The 12,901-nt window shown below is 45.0% G+C and overlaps 1 protein-coding gene and 1 pseudogene across 1 annotated transcript; one reads left to right on the top strand and one right to left on the bottom strand.

Annotated features, from left to right (window-relative positions):
- Positions 1-462: 462 nt before the first annotated feature.
- LOC109735228 (beta-1,2-xylosyltransferase XYXT1) lies at positions 463-3,996 on the top strand. Its single transcript, XM_020294435.4, has 6 exons — positions 463-699; positions 1,531-1,593; positions 1,708-1,767; positions 1,887-1,961; positions 2,386-2,451; positions 2,555-3,996. Exons 1-6 carry the CDS (start codon positions 564-566, stop codon positions 3,742-3,744), a joined length of 1,590 nt encoding a protein of 529 aa, XP_020150024.1. The 5' UTR covers positions 463-563; the 3' UTR covers positions 3,745-3,996.
- Positions 3,997-5,582: 1,586 nt separating this feature from the next.
- The window catches only part of LOC109735243 (alpha-1,3-arabinosyltransferase XAT2-like), a 57,799-nt pseudogene continuing 50,480 nt past the window's right edge, over positions 5,583-12,901 (bottom strand).

Raw genomic sequence — 12,901 nt, 5'->3', positions numbered from 1 at the left:
TAGATATATCACAGGCATCTTAGTGGGGAAGGTTTTACCTGAATCGCTTTGTGCTTTGCTGTGCGAGTCTAATTTAATTAAACCTTGACACTTAAATCTTAAGTTACTGGTAGTAGATGTTTGCCGTTCCGTGGTTTCTAGACAATCTCTATGTTTTTCCTTGCATTTGCTTGTGTGGGGATGCGCACAGATAGAATTTCCGCTATTTATTTACTTCGTGTTAATACTATAGTATGAAGTATAGTAGAACATGGTACACCTATGCTTAGCCTTGCAAGGAGCTCTCTGTCCGATCAGCGGCAATGATGCCATTAGAGTGCATATATACATGTGCATGCATAGGATTTAATGACACCGGAGGTCAACGAACCCTGCCCAGAGCACACAACGGGATATGAGAATCGTTGATTAAACTAATCCCGCATTAAACGCGTTTGAAAAGGAGAGATCACACACGTAGAGGATGCTTCACTTGTAAGAAGAAGAGTACTACGCTCGGAAAGCACATATAGCTCCGGCGCAACCAGCTCGAAGCCAGTACGAGAGCAGCATCCGGATGCGAGATGACGGCCGGGGGGAACGAGAGCAGTAAGAAGGTCGTGAGCGGAGGGGCGCTCGCGGTGTGGCTCCTGCTCCCTCTCGTCGTCCTCGTCGTGCTCAAGACCGATTGCCTGCCGCAGGTCACAGTACGACAACTCTGTAAGTCCCCCAAGTTACAGTACGATCGGCAACTCTCTTGATCTGACAGGCTGGTGTACCTACGTTCTTCTTCGAGTCATCGTTGGTTTTTTGCTTTTCTGTTCTCAATTTTGATGGTGTGGTGTCGTACTTTTCACGAAGGGTAAACCTTACCTAGCTACGGGCTTGCATGCAGCGATGCGGGGTTGGATCTTTCCGCATTAACTGTCTTCTCCGGAGAATATATGATTCTTAATTTCGTGGAGGCAATTTTAACACACCTTGATTTTGTCTGATACGCGTAGTGAATGATTAGGATTTCGTGTGTGAAATTGCCTTTTTGGTTTACTTGATACGCATAAGTACTGCATGTTTTGTGTGTTAGATAGACGTAAAACGTACTACCCGTCAGTCCAAATGGAAAAAAAGTACTACTTATGGTAAAATCCTTTCGTCAAAATCTTGATCCATATGAGAATTGAGCGGTAACAATGATTTGTACTACAGTACTACCATATTTGTTGCAGCCCGTAGCTCTCGAGGAGTAGAGATTAGTAGTACTGATTTTTCTATACTCAATGACTAGTTAATCGAATCCTCACTTTGAGGTTCACAATATCGATCAGGGATCAGCATTACATTAGTGATACTTTAAGCTCACCTCTCTAGAACTCGGGGTTTGACATCGTTTTACTTCACTCATTCATCCTGCAGCGCGCATAGGTCTCGAGAGATTGTTAGTCCATCTGTTGAGAGATAGTACTATTTCCTCGTTTCGGTAATAATATGTTTGCGGTGACAAATGTAAAACCAACAATCACAGCGACATGACCTGCGTTTCATGTTTTGCAGTTGCACAGTTCAGCTTCACCCAACCTGCAGCAGATGGATCGGCTAACAAGGTTCCGTCTTCAGGTAAGCCTGCCCGCATGCATTCCTAGCTTTAACTCTCGTGCATGGCAGGCGCGTCTAATTAAGCTGAAATCCTGGCAATTAACTTGGCGGCTACGTCCTCTTTCCTTGTCCCAGGCACAGAGAGTGCAACGCAGCAACAAGCAGTTGACGTAGCCAGGTTAAAATCCGCGCATGGTATGCCTCAAAACTCACATTATTTAACCTAGACTATAGAGGCTTTATTTCTCTAATGAGATCATCGATTGGCGTTAACAACAATATGTGCCATGTGGTCGAACCTTCATCGAATTCAGATCCGGTCGTCGGAGCGCCACCTCCCACCGCATCAAGTAACGAGATGGCCGCCGGCGTCGCCGATGCCAACGGAGGTAATTAGTTGACTCTCCCTGCAGAACGGAAGTTGAAGTTAGACTTGTTCGGGAGTGAGGTTTGGCTCATGTGCAGTGCACGCGCCTGCTACACACACTATACTACGTGTCTACGTACAAGCTATAGGCTATAGCTAAGGAGTCAGCGGATCGGGATCCACCGCCAAAAACAAAAACAAGTACAAAAAAAAATACAGAACAGAATCAGTAGAATCCACATCTGGCGTTTTGTGCACATGTCAACCATGTTACGCTCAACCATTTCTTCTTGGTGTGGTTTTACTAGCATTTACAGCATTCTTTATGTTTTGAGGTGCGGTGTTGTAGTGAAGTTACAGAAGTAGAGCCCGATCAACACCTGATAACTAGTGAAGCAGAGCCTAGCTTTCGGGAGCTGATATTGATCAAATGTAATTTGTCGCAGATCTCAAAAACCAAACGGAGTTGCTTGCCATGAACGGTGAGAGAGACGATTCTGGGGTAAATTCAGGTAACAAACCACTGCCTGTTCAAGCACGATTTGCATTCACGATTTGGTTGGGGCAGGCACTCTGGCAGACAACTAAAGAGAAGTTTCAAATTAACTGTGGCAGATGTGGCAGCGCCAAGAAGCAAGTTGAGTTGCAACTTCAGCTTTTATCGCATGAACATCTGCGCCATGGAAGGCGACGTCCGTACGCACGGCAAGGTCGGCACCGTCTACGTGGTCTCGCCGTCCGACGACAGCTACCGGCCGGAGAACGGGACGGTCACGATCCGCCCATACCCGCGCAAGTGGGAGAAACTGACGATGCAGCTGGCCCGAGAGGTGACCATCCGCTCGAGCGGCCCGGGTGCCGCGGACATGGCCCCGCCACGGTGCACGGTGACGCACGACGTCCCCGCGGTGGTCTTCTCCACCGGCGGCTACAGCAGCAACTTCTTCCACGCCGTGACGGACATCGTCATCCCTCTCTACAACACGGCGCGGGAGTACGACGGCCGCGTCCAGCTCGTGGTAACCGACTACAGCCGCAAGTGGATCGCCAAGTACCGGCACGTCCTCGGCGCGCTCTCCGCCTACCCGGTCATCGATTTCGACGCCGACGACGACGTGCGCTGCTTCCCGAAGGTGCACGTCGGCATCGAGAGCCACAAGGAGCTAGGGATCAACCCCGTCCTCTCCCACAAGGGCTACACGCTGATGGACTTCCGGGACTTCCTGCGGTCGGCCTACTCGCTGAAGCGCGCGTGGTCGACGCCCGTCAACCGGACCTCCGGCGGCAGGCCTCGCCTCGTCATGCTGCTGCGGCGCCACTCGAGGGCGCTCACGAACGAGGCGGAGGCCGTCGCGGCCGCCGCGGAGGTCGGCTTCGAGGTGGTGGCCGCGGGGCCGGAGGCCGTGCGCGACATGGCCCACTTCGCGGAGGTGGTGAACTCGTGCGACGTGATGGTGGGCGTGCACGGCGCCGGGCTCACCAACATGGTCTTCCTCCCGCACAACGGCACGGCGATGCAGATCATCCCGTGGGGCGAGATGAAGTGGCCGTGCTGGAGCATCTTCGGCGAGACGGTGCCCGACATGGGGCTCCGGTACGTCGAGTACGAGGCGACCGCCGAGGAGACGACGCTCAAGGACGTGTACCCGAGGGACCACCCCGTCTTCACCAACCCCGTCTCCATACACAAACAGGGATTCGACCAGCTGTGGAAGATCTTCCTCGATGGCCAGAACGTCACCCTTGACATCAATCGCTTCCGAGGGGTCATGCAACAAATCTACCAGGACGTCACCGTTACATAGATGTAGAGACTACGTACGTCCGCTGCCCCTGAAGTTATGCACGTCACTCTGTAATTTTTGCTCTTTGTTGCTTCGTTTGTACTCCCTTCGCCTCAAAATGTAAGATCATTTTTTACACCATATGATGTCAAAAATAATCTTACATTTTGAGACGGAGGGAGTACTACTTTTCAACTGATCATTATGAATAGTCACACAAAATGATAATTAATTAGCTGAGGAGAAATGGCAAAGGCTTGTGTGAATAAACAAGGGCTCTTTTGGTAACGAGATGTTAGACTCACGGACAGGATCTACGGGTTTTTCAATTGTAGACATGTGCCTGTTTTTTATTATTATTGGAGACTAGGGTGCAAGGGGTTCACCCTGTGGAATCCAGGGGAGGGGGTGTAATTTTTTGTGAGTGGAAAGCCATAATGACTAGCTTTATTAATACTCAAATCACTGCACGTCAAATTAACGATAAAGTCTGGGGTGACTCAAACCAAACCGAGGCCGGGTTTTCGCGACCCCATTCAGCTAGCACATGCGCTACTACATTCGACTCCCTATTGCAATAATCAATGCAGGCCTTCCCGAACTCACACAAATCGCGATGACAATCATCTAATATACGGGCTGCCACCATAGAATATCCTTCATCCTGATTAAGAGGTTGAACCACAATGGTATTGTCCGTTCGAACTAAAAGATTGTTGCACCCCATCCGAGTAGTAAGCTTCAACTGTCCATACAAAGTTGCGGCTTCAATGAAACAACATCAGGAACATGTGATAACTTTGCAGTTGCAGTTGCTAAGTAATTCCCTACATGATCATGAATCACTGCGCCACAAGATCCTGAAAAATCTGTATCTGAAAAGGAGGTCTGCTCACCATCGGTAAGTCTAGGATTATTGTTTGGTTACCGAGAAACCAGCACAAAATGGCAACAATTTGACCATCCACGTAAATTTCTCTGCCTTTTGATGAAGCTTGATCTATGTATAGCCATCCTTGAGCATGCTTGCGCCTTCTTTCTGATGAAGCGTCATCCTCTGTCTTAGGGTGAGGGTGAGAATAACCCCTCGGCTACAACCTAGAGCTTCAAGCATTTCCCCTTGAGTTTATTCAAGTGAGAGTGAATGAGTTATGTGCATTTGATAAATGACTCTCATGGAGGGCTTTATATAGGCTAGAGGTATGCTACTTGTGTCTTGCGTCTCTAGATGACAAGGTGATTGGGTTTCCATGTCTTCTGTCGCTGCCGCCGCCGACCTGTCTCATCTCCGGTGGCCTTAGGGACATGAAGGCATGGTGGACACGTCCCTTGCTGGTGGGAGGGCTCTTGCTCCACTTTTAGTTACAATTTTCAGTTCGGTTGGAGTTTGTGTTCCGCTCAGGGAGGCGAAGTTGCGGTGGCTTCGTGATGACGACCAAAGTTTGTAGTGCATTTTCCCAAGAAGATGTCTAAAGTTTACAACTTTGGAGGCATCACCTTGAAACTAAGGCATTATGCCCATGTGGACGCATACGTACCCAAGACTATCTAAGTATTAATGTAATAAAGGTAACCCATGTGAAATAAAGAAATCATTTATTTCATTTGTTTTCAAAAAAAGGAATATTATGAATTATTCAAGGAGGAAAAAATAGAGCGTTATCTTTGCTCGCAAATTGTATCTGGAATTAAGTTTCATAATTCTGTAATTTTTCCATAATTTGCTTTGTTTCATTGCACACCTATTCAGCTCCTTAGGACTCACATAGAAACCAGTGGGTGGTTAGGTAAGCGAATAAGTAAAGCTCTTCTCAAAATCACACACCGGTGAACATAACATTAGGACAAACATGCGTACTCTATGTGATGGTGATGTTCTGGTAGATTTGCTGCATCACCCCTTTGAAGCGGTCGATGTCAAGGCTGACGTTCTCGCCGTCGAGGAAATACTTCCAACCCTCCGCAAATCCTTGTTTGTGTATGGAGATAGGGTCAGTGTGAAGGAACTATGCCCTAGATGCAATAATAAAGTTGTTATTTATATTTCCTTATATCATGATAAATGTTTATTATTCATGCTAGAATTGTATTAACCGGAAACTTAGTACATGTGTGAATACATAGACAAACAGAGTGTCACTAGTTTGCCTCTACTTGACTAGCTCGTTGAATCAAAGATGATTATGTTTCCTAACCATAGACATGAGTTGTCATTGGATTAACGGGATCACATCATTAGAGAATGATGTGATTGACTTGACCCATTCCGTTAGCTTAGCACTTGATCGTTTAGTATATTGCTATTGCTTTCTTCATGGCTTATACATGTTCCTATGACTATGAGATTATGCAACTCCCGAATACCGGAGGAACACTCTGTGTGCTACCAAACGTCACAACGTAACTGCGTGATTATAAAGGTGCTCTACAGGTGTCTCCGATGGTACTTGTTGAGTTGGCATAGATCAAGATTAGGATTTGTCACTCCGATTGTCGGAGAGGTATCTGTGGGCCCTCTCGGTAATGCACATCACTATAAGCCTTGCAAGCAATGTAACTAATGAGTTAGTTGCGGGATGATGCATTACGGAATGAGTAAAGAGACTTGCCGGTAACGAGATTGAACTAGGTATTGAGATACCGACGATCGAATCTCGGGCAAGTAACATACCGTTGAGAAAGGGAACAACGTATGTTGTTATGCGGTTTGACCGATAAAGATCTTCGTAGAATATGTAGGAGACAATATGAGCATCCAGGTTCCGCTATTGGTTATTGACCGGAGACGTGTCTCAGTCATGTCTACATAGTTCTCGAACCCGTAGGGTCCGCACGCTTAACGTTCGGTGACAATCGTATTATGAGTTTATGTGTTTTGATGTACCGAAGATAGTTCCGAGTCCCCAATGTGATCACGGACATGACGAGGAGTCTCGAAATGGTCGAGACATAAAGATTGATATATTGGACGACTATATTTGCACACCGGATGAGTTCCGGGGGTCACCGGATATTTATCGGAGTGCCGGGGGGTTACCGGAACCCCCGGGGGAACTAATGGGCCAACATGGACCTTGTGGGAGAGAGAGGAGAGGGCCTAGGGCTGGCCGCGTGCCCCCTCCCTTGGGATTCGACACAAGGGGAGCCAAAGAATATTCTCAAGTATTAGCAGTAGAGTTGTCAATTCAACCACACCTGGATAACTTAATATCTGCAGCAAAGTATTTAGTCGCAAAGTAGTATGGAAGTAACGGTAACGGTAGCAAAAGTAATATTTTTGGGTTTTGTAGTGATTGTAACAGTAGCAACGGAAAAGTAAATAAGCGGAGAACAATATGTGAAAAGCTCGTAGGCATTGGATCGGTGATGGAGAATTATGCCGGATGCGGTTCATCATGTAACAGTCATAACATAGGGTTACACAGAACTAGCTCCAATTCATCAATGTAATGTAGGCATGTATTCCGAATATAGTCACACGTGCTTATGGAAAAGAACTTGCATGACATCTTTTTTCCTACCCTCCCGTGGCAGCGGGGTCCTAGCGGAAACTAAGGGATATTAAGGCCTCCTTTTAATAGAGTACCGGACCAAAGCATTAACACATAGTGAATACATGAACTCCTCAAACTATGGTCATCGCCGGGAGTGGCCCCGATTATTGTCACTTCGGGGTTGCCGGATCATAACACATAGTAGGTGACTATAGACTTGCAAGATAGGATCAAGAACTCACATATATTCATGAAAACATAATAGGTTCAGATCTGAAATCATGGCACTCGTGCCCTAGTGACAAGCATTAAGCATAGCAAAGTCATAGCAACATCAATCTCAGAACATTGTGGATAATAGGGATCAAACCCTAACAAAACTAACTCGATTACATGATAAATCTCATCCAACCCATCACTGTCCAGCAAGCCTACGATGGAATTACTCACGCACGGCGGTGAGCATCATGAAATTGGTGATGGAGGATGGTTGATGATGACGATGGCGACGGATTCCCCTCTCCGGAGCCCCGAACGGACTCCAGATCAGCCCCCCCGAGAGAGTTTAGGGCTTGGCGACGGCTTCGTATCGTAAAACGTGATGAATCTTTCTCTCTGATTTTTTTCTCCCCAAACACGAATATATGGAGTTGGAGTTGAGGTCGGTGGAGCAACAGGGGGCCCACGAGGCAGGGGGCGCGCCCCCCACCCTCGTGGACAGGTGGTGGGCCCCCTGGCCTTGATTCTTTCGCCAATATTTTTAATATTTTCCAAAAATAAGTTCTATGGAGTTTCATGTCATTCCGAGAACTTTTGTTTCAGCACATAAATAACACCATGGCAATTCTGCTGAAAACAGCGTCAGTCCGGGTTAGTTCCATTCAAATCATGCAAGTTAGAGTCCAAAACAAGGGCAAAAGTGTTTGGAAAAGTAGATATGACGGAGACATATCAGAGTCCGAATTGGACAAGGAGGAGGGGGCGGCGCCCCCTCTTTCCTCCCTCTCTCCCTCTCCTCCCTCCCCCCTTCCTCCTTCCTAGTTGGACTAGGTAAGGGGAGTCCTACTCCCACTAGGAGGAGGACTCCCCCCTCTCCTTGGCGCGCCCCAAGGCCGGCCGGCCTCCCCCCATGCTCCTTTATATACGGGGGCAGGGGGCACCCTAGGACACACAAGTTGATTGTTCCAAGCCGTGTGCGGTGCCCCCCTCCACCATATTCCACCTCGGTTATATCGTTGCAGTGCTTAGGCGAAGCCCTGCGCCGGTAGCCTCATCATCACCATCATCGCGCCGTCGTGCTGACAAAGCTCTCCCTCGACACTCTGCTGGATCGTGAGTTCGTGGGACGTCACCGAGCTGAACGTGTGCAGATCGTGGAGGTGCCGTACGTTCGGTACTAGAATCGGTCGATCGTGAAGACGTACGACTACATCAACCGCGTTGTCATAACGCTTCCTCTTACGGTCTACGAGGGTACATGGACAACACTCTCCCCTCTCGTTGCTATGCATCACCATGATCTTGCGTGTGCGTAGGAATTTTTTTGAAATTACTACGTTCCCCAACAGTGGCATCAGGGCCAGGTTTATGCGTAGATGTTATATGCACGAGTAGAACACAAGTGAGTTGTGGGCGATACTAGTCATACTGCTTACCAGCATGTCATACTTTGATTCAGCGGTATTGTTGGATGAAGCGGCCCGGACCGACATTACGCGTACGCTTACGCGAGACTGGTTCTACCGACGTGCTTCGCACACAGGTGGCTGGCAGATGTCAGTTTCTCCAACTTTAGTTGAATCGAGTGTGGCTACGCCTGGTCCTTGTTGAAGGTTAAAACAGCACATACTTGACGAAACATCGTTGTGGTATTGATGCGTAGGTAAGAACGGTTCTTGCTCAGCCCGTAGCAGCCACGTAAAACTTGCAACAACAAAGTAGAGGACGTCTAACTTGTTTTTGCAGGGCAGGTTGTGATGTCATATGGTCAAGACATGACGCTAAATTTTATTGTATGAGATGATCATGTTTTGAAACGGAGTTATTGGCAACTGGCAGGAGCCATATGGTTGTTGCTTTATTGTATGAAATGCAATCGCCATGTAATTGCTTTACTTTATCACTAAGCGGTAGCGATAGTCGTAGAAGCTATAGTTTGCGAGACGACAACGATGCTACGATGGAGATCAAGGTGTCGCGCCGGTGACGATGGTGATCATGACGGTGCTTTGGAGATGGAGATCAAAGGCACAAGATGATGATGGCCATATCATATCACTTATATTGATTGCATGTGATGTTTATCATTTATGCATCTCATGAGCAATAGGGGGCCCACGAGGTAGGGGGCGCGCCCAGGGGGCAGGCGCGCCCCCCACCCTCGTGGACAGGTGGTGGGAGCATCCCCAAGCTTAATTCCTGCTCGTCCTCGAGTAGGTAAATGATAAAAACAGAATTTTTGATGTGGAATGCTACTTGGCATAATTTCAATGTAATTCTTCTTAATTGTGGTATGAATATTCAGATCCGAAAGATTCAAGATAAAAGTTCAATATTGACATAAAAATAATAATACTTCAAGCATACTAACTATGCAATTATGTCCTCTCAAAATAACATGGCCAAAGAAAAGTTCATCCCTTCAAAATCATATAGTTTAGTCATGCTCCATTTTCGTCACACAAGAATGCTCTCATCATGCACAACCCCGATGACAAGCCAAGCAATTGTTTCATACTTTAGTAATCTCAAACCTTTTCAACTTTCACGCAATACATGAGCGTGAGCCATGGATATAGCACTATGGGTGGAATAGAATATAATGATGGGGGTTATGTGGAGAAGACAAAAAGGGAGAAAGTCTCACATCAACGAGGCTAATCAATGAGATATGGAGATGCCCATCGGTTGATGTTAATGCAAGGAGTAGGGATTGCCATGCAACGGATGCACTCGAGCTATAAATATATGAAAGCTCAACAAAAGAAACTAAGTGGGTGTGCATCCAACTTGCTTGCTCACGAAGACCTAGGGCATTTGAGGAAGCCCATTGTTGGAATATACAAGCCAAGTTCTATAATGAAAAATTCCCACTAGTATATGAAAGTGACAAACAAGAGACTCTCTATCATGAAGATTATGGTGCTACTTTGAAGCACAAGTGTGGTAAAAAGGATAGTAACATTGTCCCTTCTCTCTTTTTCTCTCACTTTTTTGGGCCTTCTTCTTTTTTTATGGCCTTTCTCTCTTTTTTTATTTTTTTATTTTTCCTCACTTGGGACAATGCTCTAGAAAATGATGATCATCACACTTCTATTTATTTACAACTCAATGATTACAAATCGATACTAGAACAAAGTATGACTCTATATGAATGCCTCCGGCGGTGTACCGGCATATGCAATGAACCAAGAGTGACATGTATGAAAGAATTATGAATGGTGGCTTTGCCACAAATACTATGTCAACTACATGATCATGCAAAGCAATATGACAATGATGAACGTGTCATGATAAACGGAACGGTGGAAAGTTGCATGGCAATATATCTCGGAATGGCTATGGAAATGCCATAATATGTAGGTATGGTGGCTGTTTTGAGGAAGATATAAGGAGGTTTATGTGTGAAAGAGCGTATCATATCACGGGGTTTGGATGCACCGACGAAGTTTGCACCAACTCTCAATGTGACAAAGGGCAATGCACGGTACCAAAGAGGCTAGCCATGATGGAAAGGTGAGAGTGTGTATAATCCATGGACTCAACATTAGTCATAAAGAACTCACATACTTATTGCAAGAATCTACAAGTCATCAAAAACCAAGCACTACGCGCATGCTCCTAGGGGGATAGATTGGTAGGAAAATACCATCGCTCGTCCCCGACCGCCACTCATAAGGAGGACAATCAAAGAACACCTCATGTTTCAAGTTTGTTACATAACGTTTACCATACATGCATGCTACGGGACTTGCAAACTTCAACACAAGTATTTCTCAAATTCACAACTACTCAACTAGCACAACTTTGATATCACTACCTCCATGTCTCAGAACAATCATCAAGCATCAAACTTCTCTTAGTATTCAACACACTCATAAGAAAGTTTTTACTAGTCTTGAATACCTAGCATATTAGGATTATTTAAGCAAATTACCATGCTGTTTAAGACTATCAAAATAATCTAAGTGAAGCATGAGAGAATAATTGTTTCTATAAAACAAAACCACCACCGTGCTCTAAAAGATATAAGTGAAGTACTAGAGCAAAAACTATATAACTCAAAAGATATAAGTGAAGCACATAGAGTATTTTAATAATTTTTGAATCATGTGTGTCTCTCTCAAAAGGTGTGTACAGAAAAGATGATTGTGGTAAACTAAAAAGCAAAGACTCAAATCATACAAGACGCTCCAAGCAAAACACATATCATGTGGTGAATAAAAATATAGCTCCAAGTAAAGTTACCGATGGAAGTAGACGAAAGAGGGGATGCCTTCCGGGGCATCCCCAAGCTTTGGCTTTTAGGTGTCCTTAGATTATCTTGGGGGTGCCATGGGCATCCCCAAGCTTAGGCTCTTTCCACTCCTTGTTCCATAATCCATCAAATCTTTCACCCAAAACTTGAAAACTTCACAACACAAAACTCAGCAGAAAATCTCGTGAGCTCCGTTAGCGAAAGAAAACAAAAGACCACTTCACGGTACTGTAATAAACTCATTATTTATTTATATTGGTGTTAAACCTAATGTATTCCAACTTCTCTATGGTTTATAAACTCTTTTACTAGCCATAGATTCATCAAAATAAGCAAACAACACACGAAAAACAGAATCTGTCAAAAACAGAACAGTCTGTAGTAATCTGTAACTAACGCAAACTTCTGGACCTCCAAAAACTCTACCAAAATAGGAAGACCTAGATAAGTTGTTTATTGATCAGCATCAATTGGAATCAATATTTTATCACGTTCTGGTGATTTTTAACAATTATTTTCGTGAACAGAAAGTTTCTGGAATTTTCAGCAAGATCAAATAACTATCATCCAAGAAGATCCTATAGGTTAAACTTGGCACAAACACTAATTAAAACATAAAAAGACATCTAACCAGAGGCTAGAACAAATTTTTATTCCTAAACAGAAGCAAAAAGCAAAAAACTAAAAATAAAATTGGGTTGCCTCCCAACAAGCGCTATCGTTTAACGCCCCTAGCTAGGCATAATAGCAAGGATAGATCTAGGTATTGCCATCTTTGGTAGGCAATTCTTCAATGAGGCATCTATCATCCTTAGGAGTTTCTTTCTTTTTATTAATTATCAAACTTTTAGGCACAAGATCTAAAAATTCATTTGTAGCAAATGGTTCCTTAATGATAGCAAAAAGATTGGGATGAATACTTATAGATTTGAGATCCGCAGTTTCCTTACTAGAGGATTCACCCTTATTTTTAGGAACATACATAAGCTTGGCAATTTTAGTTGGAGGACTTGTAGTATTCTTTACGGAAGAAAAAGCGGTTCCCAAGTTGGTAATGATATTCTCAAGTTTATCGATTCTAGTGGAATCCTGATTTATTTTCTCATTAACTATGAGTTCCTTCTCCTTAATATTTTTCAAAGTGACTCCTACTTTAGATCCATATTGAGTGATTCGGTTGTGGATCTTTTGATCCAAATTTTCAATT

Source organism: Aegilops tauschii, chromosome 7 (assembly GCF_002575655.3).
Source record: "Aegilops tauschii subsp. strangulata cultivar AL8/78 chromosome 7, Aet v6.0, whole genome shotgun sequence".
NCBI classification, from domain to species: domain Eukaryota; kingdom Viridiplantae; phylum Streptophyta; class Magnoliopsida; order Poales; family Poaceae; genus Aegilops; species Aegilops tauschii.
The sequence above is the reverse complement of the archived record's forward strand: the minus strand, read 5'-3'. Positions and strand labels throughout refer to the sequence as shown.